Source organism: Haliotis rufescens, unplaced genomic scaffold (genome assembly GCF_023055435.1).
Source record: "Haliotis rufescens isolate VD_foot unplaced genomic scaffold, xgHalRufe1.0.p SCAF_5, whole genome shotgun sequence".
NCBI lineage: Eukaryota > Metazoa > Mollusca > Gastropoda > Lepetellida > Haliotidae > Haliotis > Haliotis rufescens.
This window is the reverse complement of record NW_025964223.1, coordinates 48,039,475-48,059,862: the sequence shown is the minus strand read 5'-3', so window position 1 is coordinate 48,059,862 and position 20,388 is coordinate 48,039,475. Positions and strand designations below refer to the sequence as shown.

Sequence of the window (20,388 nt, the reverse complement as noted above, 5' to 3'; positions counted from 1 at the left end):
AAGGATCTCATTAGTCTATTTAGACTGGGATGGTTTCCGAATGATAATCCATCATGTTGAAGGGCGGATCTATAACTTTCTATCGTCCTGTGTGGGAATTTGTTGACGTAGATGTAGAAAATCTGCTACCATAGGGATGGATATAGCATTAGTTATAATCCCTTGTTGTCTTCTCCACTGGACGAACTTGTCCCATCTGTTGTCACATATAAGGGATGATGAAGGTCGTCACGATCTTGCCACAGCTTCTGAGGCATGCTCAGAGTATGCATTATTTGTGTGATAACTTCCAGGCGGGTAGATGTAGACTGGGTAAATTGTCGTGAAAAATGCTGGACTTGGGTTGTCATAGCAGATCTTGACGAAGAGGTAACTGGATAGGTTCCTTCATTAGTAGTCTTAGTAGTCTGGGGAACCATGCCCTGTTGGGCCATATTGGAGCTATAAGTATTATTACACGATCCGTCTCCTCCACCTTGTGGATGACTTTGTCAAGGAGAGACCATGGTGGGAATGCGTAAGCAAATAGGTTCGTCCAATCCATCGACAGTGCGTCGATCTGGTGGGCTCTTTGGTCGGGAACTGGATTGACATAAACCGGAAGTTGGTTGTTATGGCAGGTGGCAAATAGAACCAGGTATGGTGTGTTCCATAACTTAAAAGATCTGTGGATAAGGGTCTATTCTGTTGCCGCTTTTCTCACCCTGCGAGAAAGGCTGTCGACCAGTAGGTTCAGTTTCCTGGGTATATGTCTCGCTTCCATCCGGCAATTGAAGGAGTCTGCCCCAAAGATATCCCCTGTCAAGCTGGAATCTTACTCCGATGTAGATGATATCTTGAACCGGAGTAGTGTCGGACTTAGTGGGATTGACTAGGAAGCCTAGGTAGGTCATAAGTTGGACCAGGAATATCATGTTCTGATGTAGTTGAGCTTTCTCTTGATCTGCAGCTAGAAAATCATCCAGGTAACCATGGATTTGAACGAGTTGGATGTAAGCAAACTTGATGACTGGTCCTGTAATCCTGGTGAATAGCCAAGAGGCTATTGCTATCCCGAATGGTAGGACTTGAAATTCATAACGTGGGCCATTGATTGCGAAGCGTAGATATTTCCGTGAGGATGGGTGTATCGGGACGTGAAGATAGGCATCTTGTAAATCTAGGCAGATAAGCCAGACTCCTGTCTTCTAAGTCGACCTTTACTTCCATATGGATTCCATCTGGAACTTTGGGGGATGTGCCAGATATGTTTTCTTGAGGGTCTTAAGGTCAATAATCATTCTCATTTCGGTTGTATACTCTTTTGGGACTAAGAGTACCGGAGAATTTAAACCCTTGCTGTTGGTTAGTCTCCAAATGGCTTGCTTCTTTAGTAGCTTCCGGATGGCTAAGTCTGCTGTCGCTAACTTGACTCCCACTAGATGGAATGTGCGTCTGACGGCATGTGTCTTCAGTATAGGGTGTTTTCTGCAGTGTTGCTTGTATCCGTGAGCCATGATGTCTAGAATCCAGTGGTTGGACATAACTTGCTTCCAGTTTTTGGCATATGGCAGAAGGCGCCCTCCTACTGGTCACGGAGTGACCATTATTTTGAAAGACGGTAGGTGTAAATCACTGTCCATAGACATAACCAGGTTGAAAGGGTCTATAACATCGGAGGGGGTGGCAAGGGAGTCAGAATCTGTCTCCACGTCTACCACAGCGATTATATCCTCGTTTCTTGTAGTTTGGCTGACGGAAAGATTCCTGAGAAGATTGTTTGGAATGAATCCTTCCCGGTGAAGACAAACTTCTTCTTAGGAGTTTGTTTGGAAGATAAAGATTCGTAGTCGCAGGGACACTTCTGAGGAAGGGATGGTCCACAGGATTTAGCAGCTAAGTTGTTAGATGAAATTTGGAATCGTTCTTCAGTGTCTTATCTCACTTCATCTTTCACGTGTCCCAACTTTCCGTTGAATGTTGTGGTAGCTGATATAGGTTGTGTAGTTAATTGTCAACCTCTTGGTCTGGTTAGAGACAGCTCTGGATTGGATCTGGGCTAAAAGTTGCTGACGCTGTAGCCATAGGAATTGTGAAGACATTCAGACTTTGGAGGAGAGTAAGTCTTACTGCATCCTGACAATAGTATCAAGAAGGCTATTGATGAGTACAACTTGATCAGTCATGATAGTCATGGGCGTGTAGGGCTGCAACGATACACCTAGGTCACGATATGATACGTATCTCGATACTTACATCACAATTCGATACAATACACATAGTGACAATTATTTGGGTGATGGCAGGGTAAGTGTGTTATCATGTTTGTCGTGCTGCCCGTGTATTTCAACCTTTCGTGACACATGCAACAGCATGTTTCATCTTTGCAGACGTGTTTGATTCCATCTTCAAATGTTACTGGGAACCTGAAATGTTCCCAAACTACTGATTTGTGAGTCCTCGGTGGTTTCTCTGGCAAAGGATGAGCGTCTGCTTTTTTCGACATGTTTGAGGTAGAGACTGCACAGCCAATCAGAAAGCTTGAACTGCTACTGATATACAAAGCTAGCTTAGACGCTGTATTTTCGAAGACGTATGTGTGTGTAGCGAAAATTATATTGTCCCTACGTTTTTATGACTTGGTTTGAATTTGAAATTCATTTCAAACACATTTAAAACTTATCTGTGATAAAAGTTTATTGATAAAAAAACCCGAACATGAAAAATCAAGATACAGCACCTCACAAATTGTGCACCGTATCATATGGTGGGAATCGCGATGCATCAGTGTCCTGGGATATCGTTTCAGCCCGATGTGTCCAGGATTCCGGTATAATTAGTCCCCATGCTGCTTGTGATGGACCTTGAGCAATGGTAGCCGTGCGGTGGCTGTCCTCTTGGTCGGCTGATCGGTTGGTAGGACGGTTGAATAGACGATCACGTCTAGTCTAGCGGCTGACTTGGGAGCTGCCAGTTGATGATTATCATATGGTAAGCCAAGTGGCTGGACGGTGTTATAGCCATAAGTGTCCTAACGGTCAAATGACTGGATGATTGGTCTGTCAGCTGGGTAGCCATGAGTGGCTGGCCCATAGAGTCCATGTGACGACTGTACAGTGTCTTAACAACTGGCTGGCTGGACAGCATGTCGGTCGGCTGGATTGCCATGAAAGGCAGGCCCATGGAGTCCGTGTGATCACCATACGGGGTCTTAATCTGGCTAGTCAGTTGGCTGGATGGCTTGATTGCCATGGACGGCTGGTCCTTGGATTCAGTATGGCTCCCGTTTGATGCACCCAGGGGTAGAGGGAGACAGCATAGCTGACCTCACTAGGAGCACCAAACACCAGCTATACTTATGTGCGTGCTCTTACTCCAGCAGCAATATAATGTATACTTGTATGTCTGTAATTATAGAAAACTATTAGAATAATTTTAGATTAATGTGACTTACTACAAAGTGCTAGATCATTACTACTATTATAGGTGTTGACACACACAGAAAAAAATTATGTTACTGATGTTGCCGCCATTATGACATCATGGCTTGGGTAGTTACGAGACTACCTGTCGACAACTAACTATGTGTGTAATTGACAGTGAAGAGGACGTCTGTTGAAAATCTGAACATTTTAGTTAGTGTGACTGAAGCCAAAATACAGGATTTATGGCAGAGATGTCATAGAGGTAGAGATTTTGTAAGAATTATATTTTGTTTAAGAAAATACTAATGCACTTATTCAAATTGGCAACTTTATGTGTTTCCTCCCATAAACTACAGGGAAGTGTTAGAAGACTATCGTGTCTACCAAAAGTGCTGCAACACTTTCCTCATGGCTGTGGTCTCCAAGCTGTGTTTTGGCCAAGTAGATGCTCCTGAAGATGCTGTGGTGAAGAAAGTCTTCAGCTACATCACCCATGAAACAGGACATGGCAAGACATACACCAAACAGATGTCTGTATTTGAAGATGTGATTGATCAAACACCTGTAGTCAGATCCTTTCTTCTACAACTTCTCATACACAAGAGGTATACATCAATAAGTAGAATATTACAACATGTAGTTTTGAGGGACCTCATAATTGGGTACTTGAACTAGTAATGATAATGAAAAGTCATGTTTTGGCAATGAGACAAATTAAGAACAGGTGAAGAATACACTAAATTTGGAATATGTCATGAAAGTTGTGTGAAAATGAACATAATAGCTACATTTTACACTGTTAAATGAGTACATGTGAAACTGATAATAAATATTTTGGCTCTTCTGTAAGTGATACATAGCTATTTCAGTCATGATTACAGGTTAATACTGTTGGACATATTTTAGATTACATCATGCTTGTAAACGTACATGGATATCATGGATATCATGTACAAAGATTTTTTGTATTACATTATAAGTTGTAGCAAGATCATGAAGGGTACATGGGGTTTTATGCGTCCTGCATTAGATTTTATACCATGAGCAGTAGGCGAGTGGCATTAAACATAACGTGGGATGCATTAACCCCATGTTCACCAAGTTTTTTTCTCATCGACAATTTTTTTATATGACATTGTATTAATGAAAACAAATTCAAATTTGATAGAGAACAGCTGTTCGATTTAGCTGAGGTTAGCTTGTGCTATATCACATGAATTTCGCTGACTCAGTAAAAGCGTGCAGCTTTTTGCATGGAAGTGGGGTATAAGGGATTTATTCTGCCTCTCAGAAATCCATGTGGAGCATGACTTGCTCATGGTGGGGTATAAGAGATTTATTCACCCCTTGAGAAATTTATTACCATCCAAAGCAGGATACATAATATTTTATTAAGATCACATGGACCAATCAGATCTCAGTATTCTGACATGGAGGTGTGATAATGAATTATTTTATCAAGATCATGTGAACCAGTCAGATCTCAGAATACATGACACTTTTTTATGGATAGCAACTTCTTTTTATTCTTTGTACGACGTTTCTGAGCTACTTCTTGCTCCTTCATCAGGTGCTAAGTAAGTGTATTGAGTACTATATATAGATCATGTTGTTTACACAACACAAGGTGGGATGAATGTACAAAGATAACAACATAATGATCATGACAAAGCCAATGACATAGACATAGGGTTAATGTACAAAGACAACAATATAATGACAGATCCGTTTTTCTGATTATTTGGAATTTGTTTTTGTTCTTGTTCTTATCTACAAAACTTGAAATTTCTATTTTTCTCTTGTTATTTCGATTATTTACTCATAATTGTGAGTTTTTTAAATAAACGTAAGGAAATATTGAGGAAATAATCAAAATTAGGAGAAAATAATCTAAGTAATGAGAACGTACTCATAATTTAAAAAAAAAAATTTAAATAACAAGAAAAATATCAAAGTAGCGAGAAAATATTAAAAAATTTGAGTTTGTAAAATAAACTTGAAATAATGATAAAATAATTGAAATTACCAGAAAATAATTGAAGTAATGAGAAAAAACCCTCGAAATAATAAGAAAAAACTTACCGTAATTGAGAAAAAAATCGACATTTTCGAGAAAATAATTGAAATAACAAGAAATTTCGATTTAGGAAAAATAACATTATGCTCCCAAAGTGGCACCATTAGGTTTTCATAGAAAAGTGGTTGAATCATTCATTGCCTTTACTTACAGTGCTTTTGTGTCTGTCAGCATGTGTAACACTCGATGGTCCACTTTTTTGACAGCACACTTTTTTCACTTTTAGTGAAGCCACTGTTCAAGAGCACCTCAAAGATTTCTTCCTCCATGCAAAAAAACTGTGTCAACAGGGAGGAGAGGAGATGTCCCAGGATAATATCGATAAACTTGTGCAGTTCAGTCTTCTTGTCATACACTGCTATGAGGTTGGTTACTAGTTGATCAGTTTCATTTAAAATAAATAAGTTGATGAGGTGATGGAATAGTGATTTTATATTGAATGTGTGGGGAAAAACTGAGGTGAAGGGCTGTCATCCAAACATCCATTCCTTTCACCTAAAATGACTTATTTTGGGTACATTGTTATTACAGCATGCATATGTCATATATTGGCCCTTCACTTAAAAGATGAGAGTGTCCCATATGCTCAAATGAACCTGTATGTACTGTATACACCCAAGCTCTTGAAAAAAGGAAAGGGCCATTTTGTAACCACAGTTGACGGGTGTTTATTTTGCATAGTCTTTTTCAGGTAATCCAAGGGACTGACTACCACTAATTACACCTGTTGTTAACTGAACATCAGGTGAATGATGACACACATGTAATGTCATAACAGGGTACATTGATGGCAACATCCATATAACATATAAAGTTATTCTTGCACAATTGGCAGTTTTGTTTCCTTGCAAATAATGATTATGCCTATTTGTCCATCATATGAACTGAACATCATGCATGGTTGCAAAAATAAGACATTTGCAGTATGCAATTTCATAGACAATTATTCATAGACATTTATAGTTGTTTTTATTCAGTATGCATCTGTGAAAAACAACACTAACCATTAAAATATAGGGTTTGATGTTTACGTCCTCACAGGTGGTGTCAAACAGCATCATTCAATACTGAGTTTGGATCAAGATCAACCTCAGTCTGTATCCACACTGTCAGAAATCTGAACTTGTTTTGCCTAAGGCATCTGATTGACTGCCACTAATTATTACTGCTATGATGTTTTCCTTTAGTATTCATAAAAATCATGGAATCACTTGTGCTTTCTATGAATACACCATGTTGTAAGTGCAATTGCTTTGTTTGTATATTTGAATATCACAGGAAATTCATCTGGTCGAGATAAAGAACTTCTCTATTTATCCCCCTGTCTATCTTATCCCATTCTCTCTCAAACAGTCTCTAATATTCCCCTAGTGTTTATGGCTGTATTTCACCAATTTACAAGGTACTACTAGTTCAAGACTTCAAAGGAAAATGGGCACAGACTGTTGATAATTTACAGCTATCATGCTTCTGTTTGACCAGGACCTGTCTCACGAACAAGCAGCCAGTCTATGTAACTCAGATGAAGAAATGAGGATTGCAAGGCTCCATCTTGCTGAAGCCAGACAGTACATTATGGTCAAAGAACTTGACATAGGGAAGATGTTTACTGTTGCCAAATGCCGTTATGGTCTGTCAGTTGCTGCCAAGTACCTACATGGAGTGCTAGCTCAGAAGAGTCTGCACAAGACTAAGCAGTTCAACCAACTGATCCAAGAAGTCAAAGATCTGTTGGATGTTGAGGATACTGATTGGCCCAAGTAAGTTAAGTTGCTTCTAATAATTGATAATCACTGGTTTTAGGCCAAGACAGAATTAGCTTTTATGTTCTTCTTATTAACTTCTGTTTTTTATTTGTTTTTATAAAGTAAATCATAATAATGTTAATTCAGTTTGGACTAAACTATCATATCTTATAAATGCAAATTAATAATTGATGAAAAGCAAAATTGAAGAAAACACTTATGTTTCTTTTCAGAAAATTTCTTGTGAAGCAGATTTGTAAAGATTTTGGGACTGACAGTTATCAGGCAATTTGTGCATCCGCTGAATGGCTAGCCCTGGACTCAACAAATGAGGTGAGGAACTGAACATCTAATATGTTTTCTCTCTCTTAATCTGTCTCTCTGTGAGACAGGTGGAGGCAGAATACTATTTCAGTAACTGGTTGAACACACAATTGCTTGAAAAGGTCTGAAAGGAGAGTTTTGAAGAGACTGCAGATGTAATCCTTCTTGTTTTGATAGTCTTGACATGATATTTGTTTTCTAATCGAGTCATATAGATATTATGAAATGGAGGAAATGTTTCTACCATACTCTTGCAAATTTGCACATATAACAGTATGAAATAATGTATCTATTATGAAAAGATAGATGTGACCAACTGGTTTGCCACACATGTTTTTGCCACAGGTTGCAGCATGTCCAGATCGATATGTAGTGTGTCCAATTAGCTATCAGAAACTGAGAGAAGCTGTTGCCAAAACTCTCCTCGGACAAAACATAAAGCACCTGAAGTCATTGATGAAGGTATGTAATGATTTAACTTTCATGGGTAACCAAGAAACCAGAATGGCTGATGTTTGTCCATCTGTAGATTGATGATCTGCTGAAGTGGTTTTCAGTTGTAAAACATTCAATCACATCAAAATCAGATCTTAGTGCTCACTACCGCTAAACGAGGATCTGAGGACATCCCATTATAGGTCACATACGACATTTCGCAAACTTTGACCGACCAATGAAATGACAACAAGAAGTCAACATTAGCTAGACAGAGAGCAGCTTTCTCAAGCATTATGGCACATGTATCAAACTGGTACCGGTAACTTCCATTCTAGACTATGCTTTTTATCATCATTTGACAAAGTTCTCGTTTCAAAATATGAAAACTGAAGAAAATAATATTCTGGAATGTCTAATTGATGGCCAAGATTGTATGGTAGTACTTTTCCATGTGCTATGGAAAGTCTCTTCTGTGTCAAATGTTTATCCCACTAAAGCGAGAGACAGTTGATGATTTGGACGAAATCAGTCATACAACCTGTAAATCAGAATACCCTGTGTTAACCTTTTGAGGCTGCATGATTAGAAAATACATTCCGTCAAATCTCACACCCTGAAGTCATGGCCCCTGAAGAAAACATTCATTTTGAGAAACATTTACTGTGGGTCAATGAAATATGGTATGTGTGTCATCCATTAGGCAGGACATGATCTCAAGGTCATTTATGATCAAGACCACTGTGGAGTACCGGTAGGTTTGCCATTTCCACTTAAATACATATCCGGTAGATGCATGCAATGGTTATATGATTTGAATACTTGTGTATGACAAGTGATGACAATGTTATGATAACAGTAGTATCTGCTATATAGTCCATGGGAATGTTCTTGAAATACTTTCCATTTGTATTGAGTTCAAAATCACTCTCCTTTGGGTGGGGCATAGGAATGGTAAGGTTTAGAGGGACACTAATTAAAAGGTCACTTGAATGGTCATTCATAAGGTAGTTTTAGTTTTACTTTTTGTGTACTGAATAATCCCCTGTGTTGGTATGATATGTTTGTAAGAGCTAAGTTTTTGTTATGATTGCTAGAGGTTGATAGAGTGTCTGGTTCAAGGTTGTAGTATGTATGTATTTCCCAAAACTGAAGGTAATGGTTATCATAGTAGACATGAATGATTGCTGGGGTCTTGAAATAGAAGTGAATGTTTTGCAAAACCATATTTAGTTGAGTATTGGGCATACAGATTAGTTGCTTATGGTATGAGAAATATACACGGGCAGACATATTAAGTGTAAACTTTGGCCCATGTTACTTATCCATTACTATGACTTTTTTCCTTTACATGTTCACACAAATCTATTTCACATACAGCCTGAAACTTCAGGTGTCTAACATTTGCTCACCAAAACATCCAATCCAAGTTTGATGTAGCATTCATGAGGAAAATCTTATGTACATCTTTTTCTCTTTCTTTTTCAGCAGAATGATGAAATGCTGTTCCTCCTGGCACTACACAGAGAAATCACCATGAAAAACATTGCCCCCAGTAGTGAAGCTCAATTGCTGGTACACTGTAGTGACTTGTTAATCGTGTTAGCCACTTGAACCTTGTCTTTATTTGATAATTACCCTACTACTCCTAATACCTGTAACAAGAGATTATTTACTTGTTTTTATGTGAAGCCAAATCCTGTTCATTATGATAGTTATATGATGAACTTTGGAAACTAATATAAGGCAAGTAATTTGTAATTGTAACATTAGAGTGATTTTATGAAAAGTGACACCATAATTGCCATACATGCCACTAGCCTACTTGATTCTTTACAAGGCAGCAGCTAACCAAATAGAATGTTAGAAATTTCAATAAATTCTACTTTGAATCATACTTGTGTGAATAAAATTGCCAGTGCGTTAATCACTAAAAAGCTACTTGAAAGCATGATTCTTTACAAGGCAGCAGCTAACCAAATAGAATGTTAGAAATTTCAATAAATACTACTTTGAATCATACTTGTGTGAATAAAATTGCCAGTGCGTTAATCACTAAAAAGCTACTTGAAAGCATCATATGTTGTGTTTAATAGCAAAAGTCATCTCAATGCATTGAAGCACTCATACAGAATGCCAAGGACAACATGAAAGGAAAAGTAAGTTATGTACATATTCTTTGGATAATTACAGTAACTCATACCTATGTGAAACTTTTCAATATATACACATAAAAAAAAAGTTAAGCACCCTAATATAATGTATGATAATAAACAACCATATGCTTAATAATTCTTACGGAACTTCTACCTCTATTACATATATGCCATAAATCCTGTATCCTGTATCACACTAACTAAATTTAGATTTTCAACAGTTGTCGCCAAGTAGTCTCGTAACTACCCAAGCCATGATGTCACAATGGCGGCAACATCACTTGTTTCCTGTGTGTTCTACAGTTAACACCTACTATAAGAGTAGTAACAATCTGGCACTTTGTAGTAAGTCACATTAACCTAAGATTATTCTAATAGTTTTATATAATTACAGACATAATTATACATTATATTGCTTCTGGAGTAAGAGCATGCATGTAAGTATAGCTGGTGTTTGGTGCTCTTTGTGAGGTCAGCTATGCTGTCTCCTTTTACCTATAATAACAGACATATAAAAATAAATATAAAAATAAAAATTAAGTGCTGCTGGAGAGACAAACAAGCACATAAGTATAGCTGGTGTTTGTGAGGTCGCCATGCAGGCGAGAGGCGGCAAAGCCAAAAGTTATATTAACTGATAAATTAGTTTCTACTCCACCGCCTCCCTCTCCAGCCAATCCACCATCTCCTGCACTCACCATGAGTCTTATTCGCCAACTACTAAAAGTACAGCCGGAGATGGTGAAGGACATGTTTGAGACTAAGCTGTCTGAGATGGACAATAAAAATTAAGATCATGATGGTAGCTCTGGCAAAGACTACCAGATCTTCGTCCACGGGCATAGGCCAATCCACACATCAACAAGTTGAGCCGCACGGCCAGTCCATGGACCAGCCATCAAGCCAGCCAGCTGGCCAGGACCAGCCGGGTATAAGCCAGCAGGCTTTCACCACCCAGAGAACAATACCGTATGGATGCCCCATGGTATCAATGGACAGGCCGTCCAATGCAACCAAGCCAGCCAGACACCTTCCATGACAATCCAGCCGACTGATAAGCGGTCGAGCCAGTCAGCCATGCAGAAACACAGCCAACCAGCCAGCCAGCTGTGAGGACAGCCATGGCATGGTTACCGTTAACCAGGGACTACAAGCCACACAGACAGTTTATATCGGAATCATGGTCCCCGGAGGATGAACCTAGATGCCAGAATATGGGAGATGTCATGCGCCTACCCCATCTCATCATATTCATCAGATATTACCTTGGCCAGTTATGCTGGCTAGGTTGTTGATGGAAAACATTCACAGGCTCAAGCATATGAACGACCACCTGTTCCACCTATGAAACGGAAGTTATACAAGATGCACAATGCTACACTTCAAGAATTCCCAACTTTGGATGAAATCTTTTTCAAGTTGATCCGCAATCCTGACATGAATGTTATGTTATTTGCATCACGTTTCAAGAATCTGACATTGGTCTCCAGATACTCTATGGAGCATATATAACGTGGTTCTTCGCCGGAATCAGTAACATCATACCGCCTTTACAACCATCCTATGAAGGAATTGTACCGGAAACACCCATGACTATTAAGACCGATCAAGTTGGACTGATCCATAGTCTCCTTGACTCGATTGTCAAGATGCAGGAAGATTACTCTCATCCCAAGTCTGGACTTCTGCACAGTTACTGAGGCTACAACGACAACAGCTCTTAGCCCAGATTAGATCATAAGCCGTATCTAACCAAACCAAAACGTTCGTGACGTTGCAGTCTATATCAGTGACCACAACTTTCAAATGTAAGCTAAGACATATCATAGATGAAGTGAAACAAGACACAGCAGAATGTTTCCAAACTTCAACTATAGATCTAGCGATGAGGGCTCATGAATCATCACATTCACATAAGCGACCCTGGGATCATAAGTCATCTATAGTCATCAAACAGGCTCCTATGAAGAAGTTTGTCCCCTCTGGGAAGAATTTATTCCAACCGAAGCGGATGTACGACAAACAACAGTCTTCGCAGGATTCTTTTCTCCAACCAGACTACAAGAAACAGGGATATAATCACCGTGGAAGATTGGGAGGCAGAGGGGAACAAAAGTTCTGACTTCCTTACCTCCCCCTCCGACATTATAGACCCTTTCGTCCTGGTTACGCCTTTGGATTGAGATTCTCGCCTATTGTCCTTCAACCTAACGCCAACTCTGGGCCCAGTGGGAGGGCGCCTTCTGTCATAGGTCAACTTGTCAGCTGGAAGCAAGTTATGCCCGACCACTGGATTCTAGACATCGTGGCTCAGTTACAAGCTACACTTCAGGAAACATCCGAGCCTGACCACACACGTTGTGGGCCGAAGATTTCATGTGACAGGAGCCAAGTTATTAGCTGCAGAATTGGCAGTCAGGACACTACTAATGAAGCGAGCCATTCGGGAACTAAAGGAAACCAACAACACCAGTCTTTTTAGTCCAGGCGAAGAATACAACCGAAATGAAGATGTTCATGGATCTAAAGACCTCAACAAGAGATATCTGGTGCCACGGCCAAAATTCCAGATGGAGTCCATACGGAAGTTACGGTCGATGTTGAAGAAAGGAGACTTGCTTATCAGCCTAGTTCTGATAGATGCGTACCTTCACGTCCTTATACACCCATCATCTCGGAAATATCTAAGCTTCGCAATCAATGGCCGACGCTACAAATTCCAAGTCCCACCATTCGGGGTAGCAATAGCACCTGGACTATTCACCAGGATTACAGCGCCCGTCATCAAGTTTGCCCATCTCCAGCTAGTTCGAATCCATGGTTATCTGGACGACTTCTAAGCGGCAGACCAAGAAAAAAGATCAGCCACATCAGAACATGATATTCTAGGTCCAACTTATGACATACCTAGGATTCCTAGTCAACCCAGCCAAGTCAGAGATCACTCCGGTTCAAGACATTATGTACATCGGAGCAAGATTCCAGCTGGACAGGAGATATCTATGTCCACCATAGGATTAATTCAATAAGACTATAAAGATGATTCAATTACTTTCAAGTCAACCCAGCAAGTTGCTGAGGTGGTGGATGTCTCTGCTAGGCAACTTCACATCTCTACAGGATATGACCTTCAGAGGGAGGCTGATGCCTCTACGTCCTCTACAGACATGGGTCAACTCTATACGATTGAACGGCCTAGGATTCAAGACTCAGTTACCTCCCAGATAACTACGAGACCTCCATTGGTGGAATCACAGAGAACATGTGATGAGTGGCATCCCTCTGACTTATCCGACGATAGAACATCATCTATTCACAGACGTGTCAGATTCGGGATGGGGAGCCCCTATGAACAATCTCACAGTACAGGGATCGTGGAACACAGAAGAGAAGAACATTGATTGTTTGCCTTGACAGACTCCTTCAATTGCTGGATGGAAACGAGACATATACCCGGGAAACTGAACAAACTGGCAGTCTTTCTTGTCAGGGGAGAATAGTGGCAACAGAATAGACATTACATCCACAGATCTTCAACTGGATAACCAAGATATGGGACATACCACACAGAGATCTTTTCGCCAGAACAACCATCCTCCTGTTCATGTGAGCCCAGTTCCCGACCAAAGAGCCCACCAGATCGACGTTATCTCGATGGATTGGGCGAATTTATTCAGCTTCGCATCCCCACCATAGTCTCTCCTAGAAAAGCCATCCACAGGGTAGAGGAGACAGATTGTGTAATAATACTAATAGCTTCAATATGGCCCAGCAGGGCATGGTTCCCCAGACTACTTAAGTTACTAATTGAGGAACCCATACAGTTACCACTTCGACGAGATCTGCTACAATAGCCCAAGTCCAGCAGATTCCACGAAAATCTACCCAGCCTACATCTAACCGCCTTGAAATTATCATGCAGAAGATGCAGACATCCAGGTACTCTGAGCTTGCCTCAGAAGCTGTGGCAAGTTCGTGGCGACCTTCATCCTCCCTTTTATATGACAACAGATGGGACAAGTTTGTCCAGTAGAGAAGACGACTAGGGATTTTTGATAATGCTATATCAATTCCTATGGTTGAGGATTTTCTACTTCATCTATGTCAAGAAAATAAATTCCAACACAGGACGATAGAAGGTTACAGATCCGCCCTTCATTCTGTACTTCAACATGATGGATTATCAATCAGAAACCAACCCATTCTAAACAGACTAATGAGATCCTTTCTACTAGAAGATATTAAGACTCCTCATAACTTCTCCAAGTGGAATCTATCTGTGGTACTATCGGCACAATTAACGGAACCTAACGAACCCATGACGATTGTAACGCTACTTCAAAAAGCCAGGAAAACATCGTTTCTTCTAGCTTTCTTTTCTCATGGCTACAGCAGCAAGAGTTTCGGAGCTACATATCTTAGACTATTCTAGTCTTACCCATGATCAACATAGGACCTCATTAACTCTAAGATCACTCCTAGACTTTGTAGCCAAGACTCAATCGACCACAATGGGACTTAGAGGGCATATATTTCCTTGATCCAGTGGTTGCAGCACAAACTATCATCTGCCAATTGTTTCAATAGTGTGTGTGTGTGTGTGTGTGTGTGTGTGTGTGTGTGTCTGTCTGTCTGTCTGTCTGTCTGTCTGTCTGTCTGTCTGTGTAACACCATCAGTATCAGAGGGCAAGTACACTCTTGTTCATTAGGTGTAGGATGGATTAGAAGCACCTGTAATGTCAACTATCACCATTAACTAAAAGCACCAAAAATAGCCGAACAAAGTCCTAACTGGGAAATGATGTCTTTGGGGTAGAAATATACCTTGAGAGAGGTCATTACCAAAAGGGGAAGTGACATACCGGAAGTGGCGTGAGAACCAGAAGTGACATCAAAACCAGAAGTATTGTAATCGCATTAAAAGTCACAAATCCAGGTGTATTATGATCAAGATCAGCAAATATAATCTAGTGAAAATATCAGAAATTTTACTGATTCTTGACACAGTTTTCTGATTTTCAAGGATTAGAATCAGTAAATAATGGTTTCCAGAAGAGGATTGCTGTCATTTACATAGGGAGTTACTAGAGGCAGATCCCACCAGGATCCCTCTGGTATATTCTGCCTGAGATGTAATAGAGGTAGAAGTTTCATAAGAATTATCTAACAATAGTTATTATCATTGTTAATAATTCTAAGAATACTACCTCTGTTACATCGGAATTACTGAGGGCCCTCCCACCTCCCCAATTCATCAACCTCTTGTCGTAGATGAGGGAAAAAGGTGATTGCCGCCATTATGACGTCATGGCTTGGGTAGTTACGAGACATCATGGCGACAACTAATTGTGTGATTGACACTGAAGACGACTTCTGTCGAAAATTTTAGTTAGTGGCAGAGATGTAATAGAGGTAGTAATCCTTGAATTATTAACAATGGTAACTATTGTTCGATATTTTACTTTGTATTTATATGAATGTTCAGCTAGGTGAGCTACAGTGCTGTGTTGCTATTTTTTAGGAACTTGCACTAAAACTGATAAAGAATAAGTTTGGTGGACCTGTTTCTTTCCTCAACATCACAGAAGGACAGTGTGTCCGAGACCAGAGTCTGGTGTGTCTGCTGCTGCATACATACCTCGTCCTAACACACTTCAACAACAAGCCAGGCTTCCTTAAACCTCTCTCTGACCTCATACTGCATCCTGAAAACATGAAAGTAAGGTTATATACATGTACCTGTTATACATGAATGTCAATTTATTGTTTTGAGAGACCTGGAGAAGATTTTGACTTTTGGCATTTAATTAGACTAGATACAAAATGATATTACAGTAAGTACAGGTACTGAGACATGTTGGACTGCAGCAAACCTTTATTGCTTCCTTTATTATTTCCCGTAGGACAAATTGTTTCCAACAATGCCCCAAGATGACACAGATTCCATACGGGAGATATTGTTAAAATCGCTGAGGAATACCGACACCACAGTTGTGGTCTACAGTGAGTTTGATTCTTTGCTTGAAATGAACTGTATTCCTGTGTTAGTAGTGTTTCATAATACATGTATGATTGTTTTCTGTCCTTGTATATGCTTCACTATTAATCTTGAGGGAATTTTACAATGTGTTTGTTTCTTCTTTACTATATTAAGAGAATGCAATTTAAGATGTGCAACCATGTGCAAACAAATATTGACATATTTTAATCAAATTAAAATATCCAGAGTTTTTTCTGTCAGGAAATATCATGAACCTGGGACCTCTGTCACAGGTCAGACAAATGTGTGGAATCACCACATCATACACAATTTATAACACAATAACATATAATTAATTGCTCATTTTATATTCAAGGATTCTCAAATTTACATAACTATTCAAGTAATTAATTACATTGAGAATTATGTTTGTGTGGAGGGTGCAACTTCAACACATATTTAAGGATTTGCACCAAAATACCTTTATAGACATGTCATAAGTTCACACATGTAATGTAATGTAAAGATTTGGTGATCAAGCATATCAGATAGTACTAATGTGGTCAAGGTCACATGATAAGGACTATTCATAATCTGGCCTAGAATTTGTTTCTGGAATAAAACTGATAAATACTGAATGATGTAAGTGACATAAAAATGTGTTTTTGGAAAACATCATTTGTTTTTCTTCAGATACATACTACATATAACATTTTCAGGTGAGCAGTTAGAATAGTATCAATTTTGAAAGTATGAAAAAAATGAAATTCAATTTTCTTTTGTATAGCCTGCCCCAATGGACATCCTTATGTCATAACAGAGGTAAGTGTACTGAAAACTGATGAATAGAACTTGCACTTTATTTCTTTCATACATATGTGATTTCATTATTTAGCTCACATATCAATAGAGTTTATACATCAGTGAACAGACTTTGTGACTTAGTTGATTGTATGCCATATACCTTGTTGACATGACATATTGATTATGCTATTAACTTAAGGTCACTGTGATATAAAACCATCCACATGTCCACTGCAATTACAAGTAAAATTTCTCCACCACACAGTTAGAATATTTAAAATTTCTTCCTTTAATGCCATATTATCAATCTTTCATTTGGCCAAATACCGAAAATACATCACTTCATTATATCCAGGAATGCCAGTTCATGCTCCAGTGATGAGGCAAGTTGGTTTGGTTGAATTCATGATATTGAGCCCTGACATTTCTCATATTTCTAGTTAATGGTTTACTTGGTCAAAGGTGCAGCTGGAAATAAAAACATTCACTCACTTACAAAAACAAGATGTAACTATTGTCTTACTGTTATATCTTGAGATATAAAAATGTAATTAGTATGTTTTGTCTAGAACTCATTGTTTTAGTGTAAAATACTATATATACTTTGAAAAAGAAGCATAACCAGGTGTAGGAAGTAACACACGTTCACCGCACAACTGAACACTTGATGAGTGATTTCATATTGCAAACATGACAACAGCAGACACCTATCCACAATTAAGACATTACAAGGTCAAAATCATGAGAACTCGTTATTTTATGTGTAACTTCTCACTGATTTCTCGCTCTTCACTTTGACATTCTCAGTGTGGTCAACCTGTTACTGAAGGGCGATGCGATGTATGTAAGGAGATAGTTGGAGGCAGCGAATATAAGGCATTCCAAGGAAACACACTTCATGATGGGTAAGCACAGATCTTATGGATGCCTTTGTGCCAAATTTGTCTACAGAGATTTCTCACGAAAATTAATAACCAGAAAGTAGGTCAAAGGTAATAGACACATCTAAAACTGATTTGAAAATGAACAAATAAGATAACCTACATTGTTTAGTTGTTTTCATGACTAAACATAACATAAGCTTACCTTTATTGGAAATGTCAATAACAGGAATAGTAGTTGTGTGAATGCTTGTGTTGTTTTTCTAAGATATTTTAAAGTGAAAAAAATGCTAATGTCAAATAATTTGGTTCCCAATATGCAATTCCCAAAACACTGCAATAAGTATATATTTTATCTGAGAGAGCCAATTACAATATAGCTAACAGTAAATTGTATGACTAATTTATTTCTGCAACAGTCAGAGACGCATTATCATTGTTAGTAGTAGTAGTATTAAAGTTTGATATACATAAATACAAACAACTAGGTGATTGATGGTGTACTATATAAAAAATTCCATTTCTAATAAAATCATCAGCGTTCGCTTGTCACCTGCCGAAAACCTGGGTTTGATTCCCAACATAGGTACAATGTGTGAAGCCCATTTCTGGTGTCCCCCAACGTGATATTGCTGGAATATTGCTAAAAGCGGCATAAAACCATACTCACTCACTATATTATCATAGAGAGCATGTATCGATCAAATTGAACATGAGCTTGTCTATCACAAAGTTAAGAACAATAGTCTGCTAGGCCCTGCATCCACAAAACAATTCTTTAGGGGTATCATATCTATTGTAAGTTATAGGATGGAAGTAACAACAACCAAATCAGCAAAATCCATCGATATTGAGAAAGTCTGACTTGGAAAAGGTTATGGGACTGAGTTAAAGATAATACATACTTACAAACACAAATAGATCTGAACAAATTCATTTGGCAGACATATCATGTGTAATCACATATGTGTTGGTTTAAGAATCTGAATGATAATTATGATGTGTAAAGAACTGTTTATTGAAATATACCATTCAGACAAACAGCTCAGTTTAGCATAAATTCAAAAGGACTTTTTTCTTCTGGTTACAGTTGTAAACCATGTATAATCCATCTTTAGTGTAGAACTTTTACATTTCAACTAAAACAGTAAAGCAATCAAATGTATCTGAAAAACACTGTTTATTACATAACAGCACATTGTAAAGAAATTTTGTGGTTCAGTATGTGAGTGTTTCCTGCTGGTAAAGGCATATCCTGTAACACATATATATTTCATGAACTGAATAGGAGGGACCAGACCCGTACTGGTCATGTTCTGGGAAGAGCAGCAGATAGAACCACCGCCTATGCTGGTGAACGTAGACTGGGAGGAGCTGCCTGTGCTGTTCTGCGTTTCTTCACTCATGCTGCATTACTTCTGGGAGCAGAGAACAACCCACAGGTATGACTATGAGAAAGTCCACTGTTATCAGATGGAATTGTATTTGATAGGGTTTGTGTTCATAAGTATAACTTCAGTATTCACTTATGCAGAGTTCTGATTTATCTTAGACTTTGGATCATGGTATTACTTAAATCAATTCATTCCAATACAGGCAGTAGCAGCTCTGGTCTACCCCCAGCTACAGCAGGATACCAGTCAGTTTTTCTTGGAGCACCTCCAGAAGGACCTTCAGATCATCCATCTGGCCACAGGGAAGAGTGTGGATGATGTCTTCCTCCTCCTACACTTCATCTGTCATCAGATTTCTGAACTAGGTAATAAGTGCATGTACTTAAAAAAAGAATTGTCATCAATTTAATTCACTTCCTTGAAGCTATATAGTGCAGCTACTACTAAGGGTTTAACAATTGTTTATCAGTAGTATATAGATCTAATAAACAGGTTGCAGCAGATTAAGAATACTGCTGCAAGGATAGTGTCCCTCAGTTAGCAGTACGATCACATTACTCCATTACACTCTTATACACTGGCTTCCTGTGTGCTACAGAATCACCTCCAAAATTCACTTCCTTACCTACCAGTGCTTGTTAGGTGATGCTCCACTCCAAGACATACTTAAGATCTGCACACCAGCACATATCTTCAGGTTTGAATCTCACTCCTCTGTGTGCTACAAATAGAGAGTGCCAGCTATAGTCATCACTCCTTTCCTTTGCCACCGCAATCATCTCCCACATGAACTTCGAGTTTCTCCTCCTTTCCAGATCTTTAAGAGCTGATTAAAAACTCACCTTTAAGGTCGCCTTTGTTGACTGAAGTGAATATATTTATTTTTAACAACAAGAAAGAAAAAAATCATAAGACATGACATGGGGGTTACTCTCAGTGGAGTACTAGAAACATGAGACTCACCCGTTTGTGGATCAGTTTTTGAGACGGTGAACATGCCCTACAAACCACTTGCTCAATATGAACACGTTAAACATCCACATAGACATACACACAATACACAAAGGACAAGAACTAGCAAATATATTATCCATCATGCATTACTTTATATGAAGTGTAGAAAACTATGGTGTACATTAAACAAATGATTAACCTGCTAGCAACTCTGATACAAGATATTAATATTTA

General features: G+C 38.9%; 1 protein-coding gene across 1 annotated transcript in view; it reads left to right on the top strand.

Annotated features, from left to right (window-relative positions):
• Nucleotides 1-20,388, top strand: part of LOC124137117 (E3 ubiquitin-protein ligase rnf213-alpha-like) — a 389,816-nt gene that overhangs the window by 337,261 nt on the left and 32,167 nt on the right. Inside the window, exons 69-81 of the mRNA XM_048383821.1 lie at nucleotides 3,761-4,009; nucleotides 5,708-5,846; nucleotides 6,964-7,241; nucleotides 7,460-7,559; nucleotides 7,896-8,012; nucleotides 9,474-9,560; nucleotides 10,082-10,144; nucleotides 15,663-15,860; nucleotides 16,045-16,144; nucleotides 16,909-16,943; nucleotides 17,733-17,830; nucleotides 19,095-19,248; nucleotides 19,403-19,565. Coding sequence (XP_048239778.1) covers nucleotides 3,761-4,009; nucleotides 5,708-5,846; nucleotides 6,964-7,241; nucleotides 7,460-7,559; nucleotides 7,896-8,012; nucleotides 9,474-9,560; nucleotides 10,082-10,144; nucleotides 15,663-15,860; nucleotides 16,045-16,144; nucleotides 16,909-16,943; nucleotides 17,733-17,830; nucleotides 19,095-19,248; nucleotides 19,403-19,565 — 1,781 coding nt within the window. The remainder of the gene's footprint in view (nucleotides 1-3,760; nucleotides 4,010-5,707; nucleotides 5,847-6,963; nucleotides 7,242-7,459; nucleotides 7,560-7,895; nucleotides 8,013-9,473; nucleotides 9,561-10,081; nucleotides 10,145-15,662; nucleotides 15,861-16,044; nucleotides 16,145-16,908; nucleotides 16,944-17,732; nucleotides 17,831-19,094; nucleotides 19,249-19,402; nucleotides 19,566-20,388) is intronic.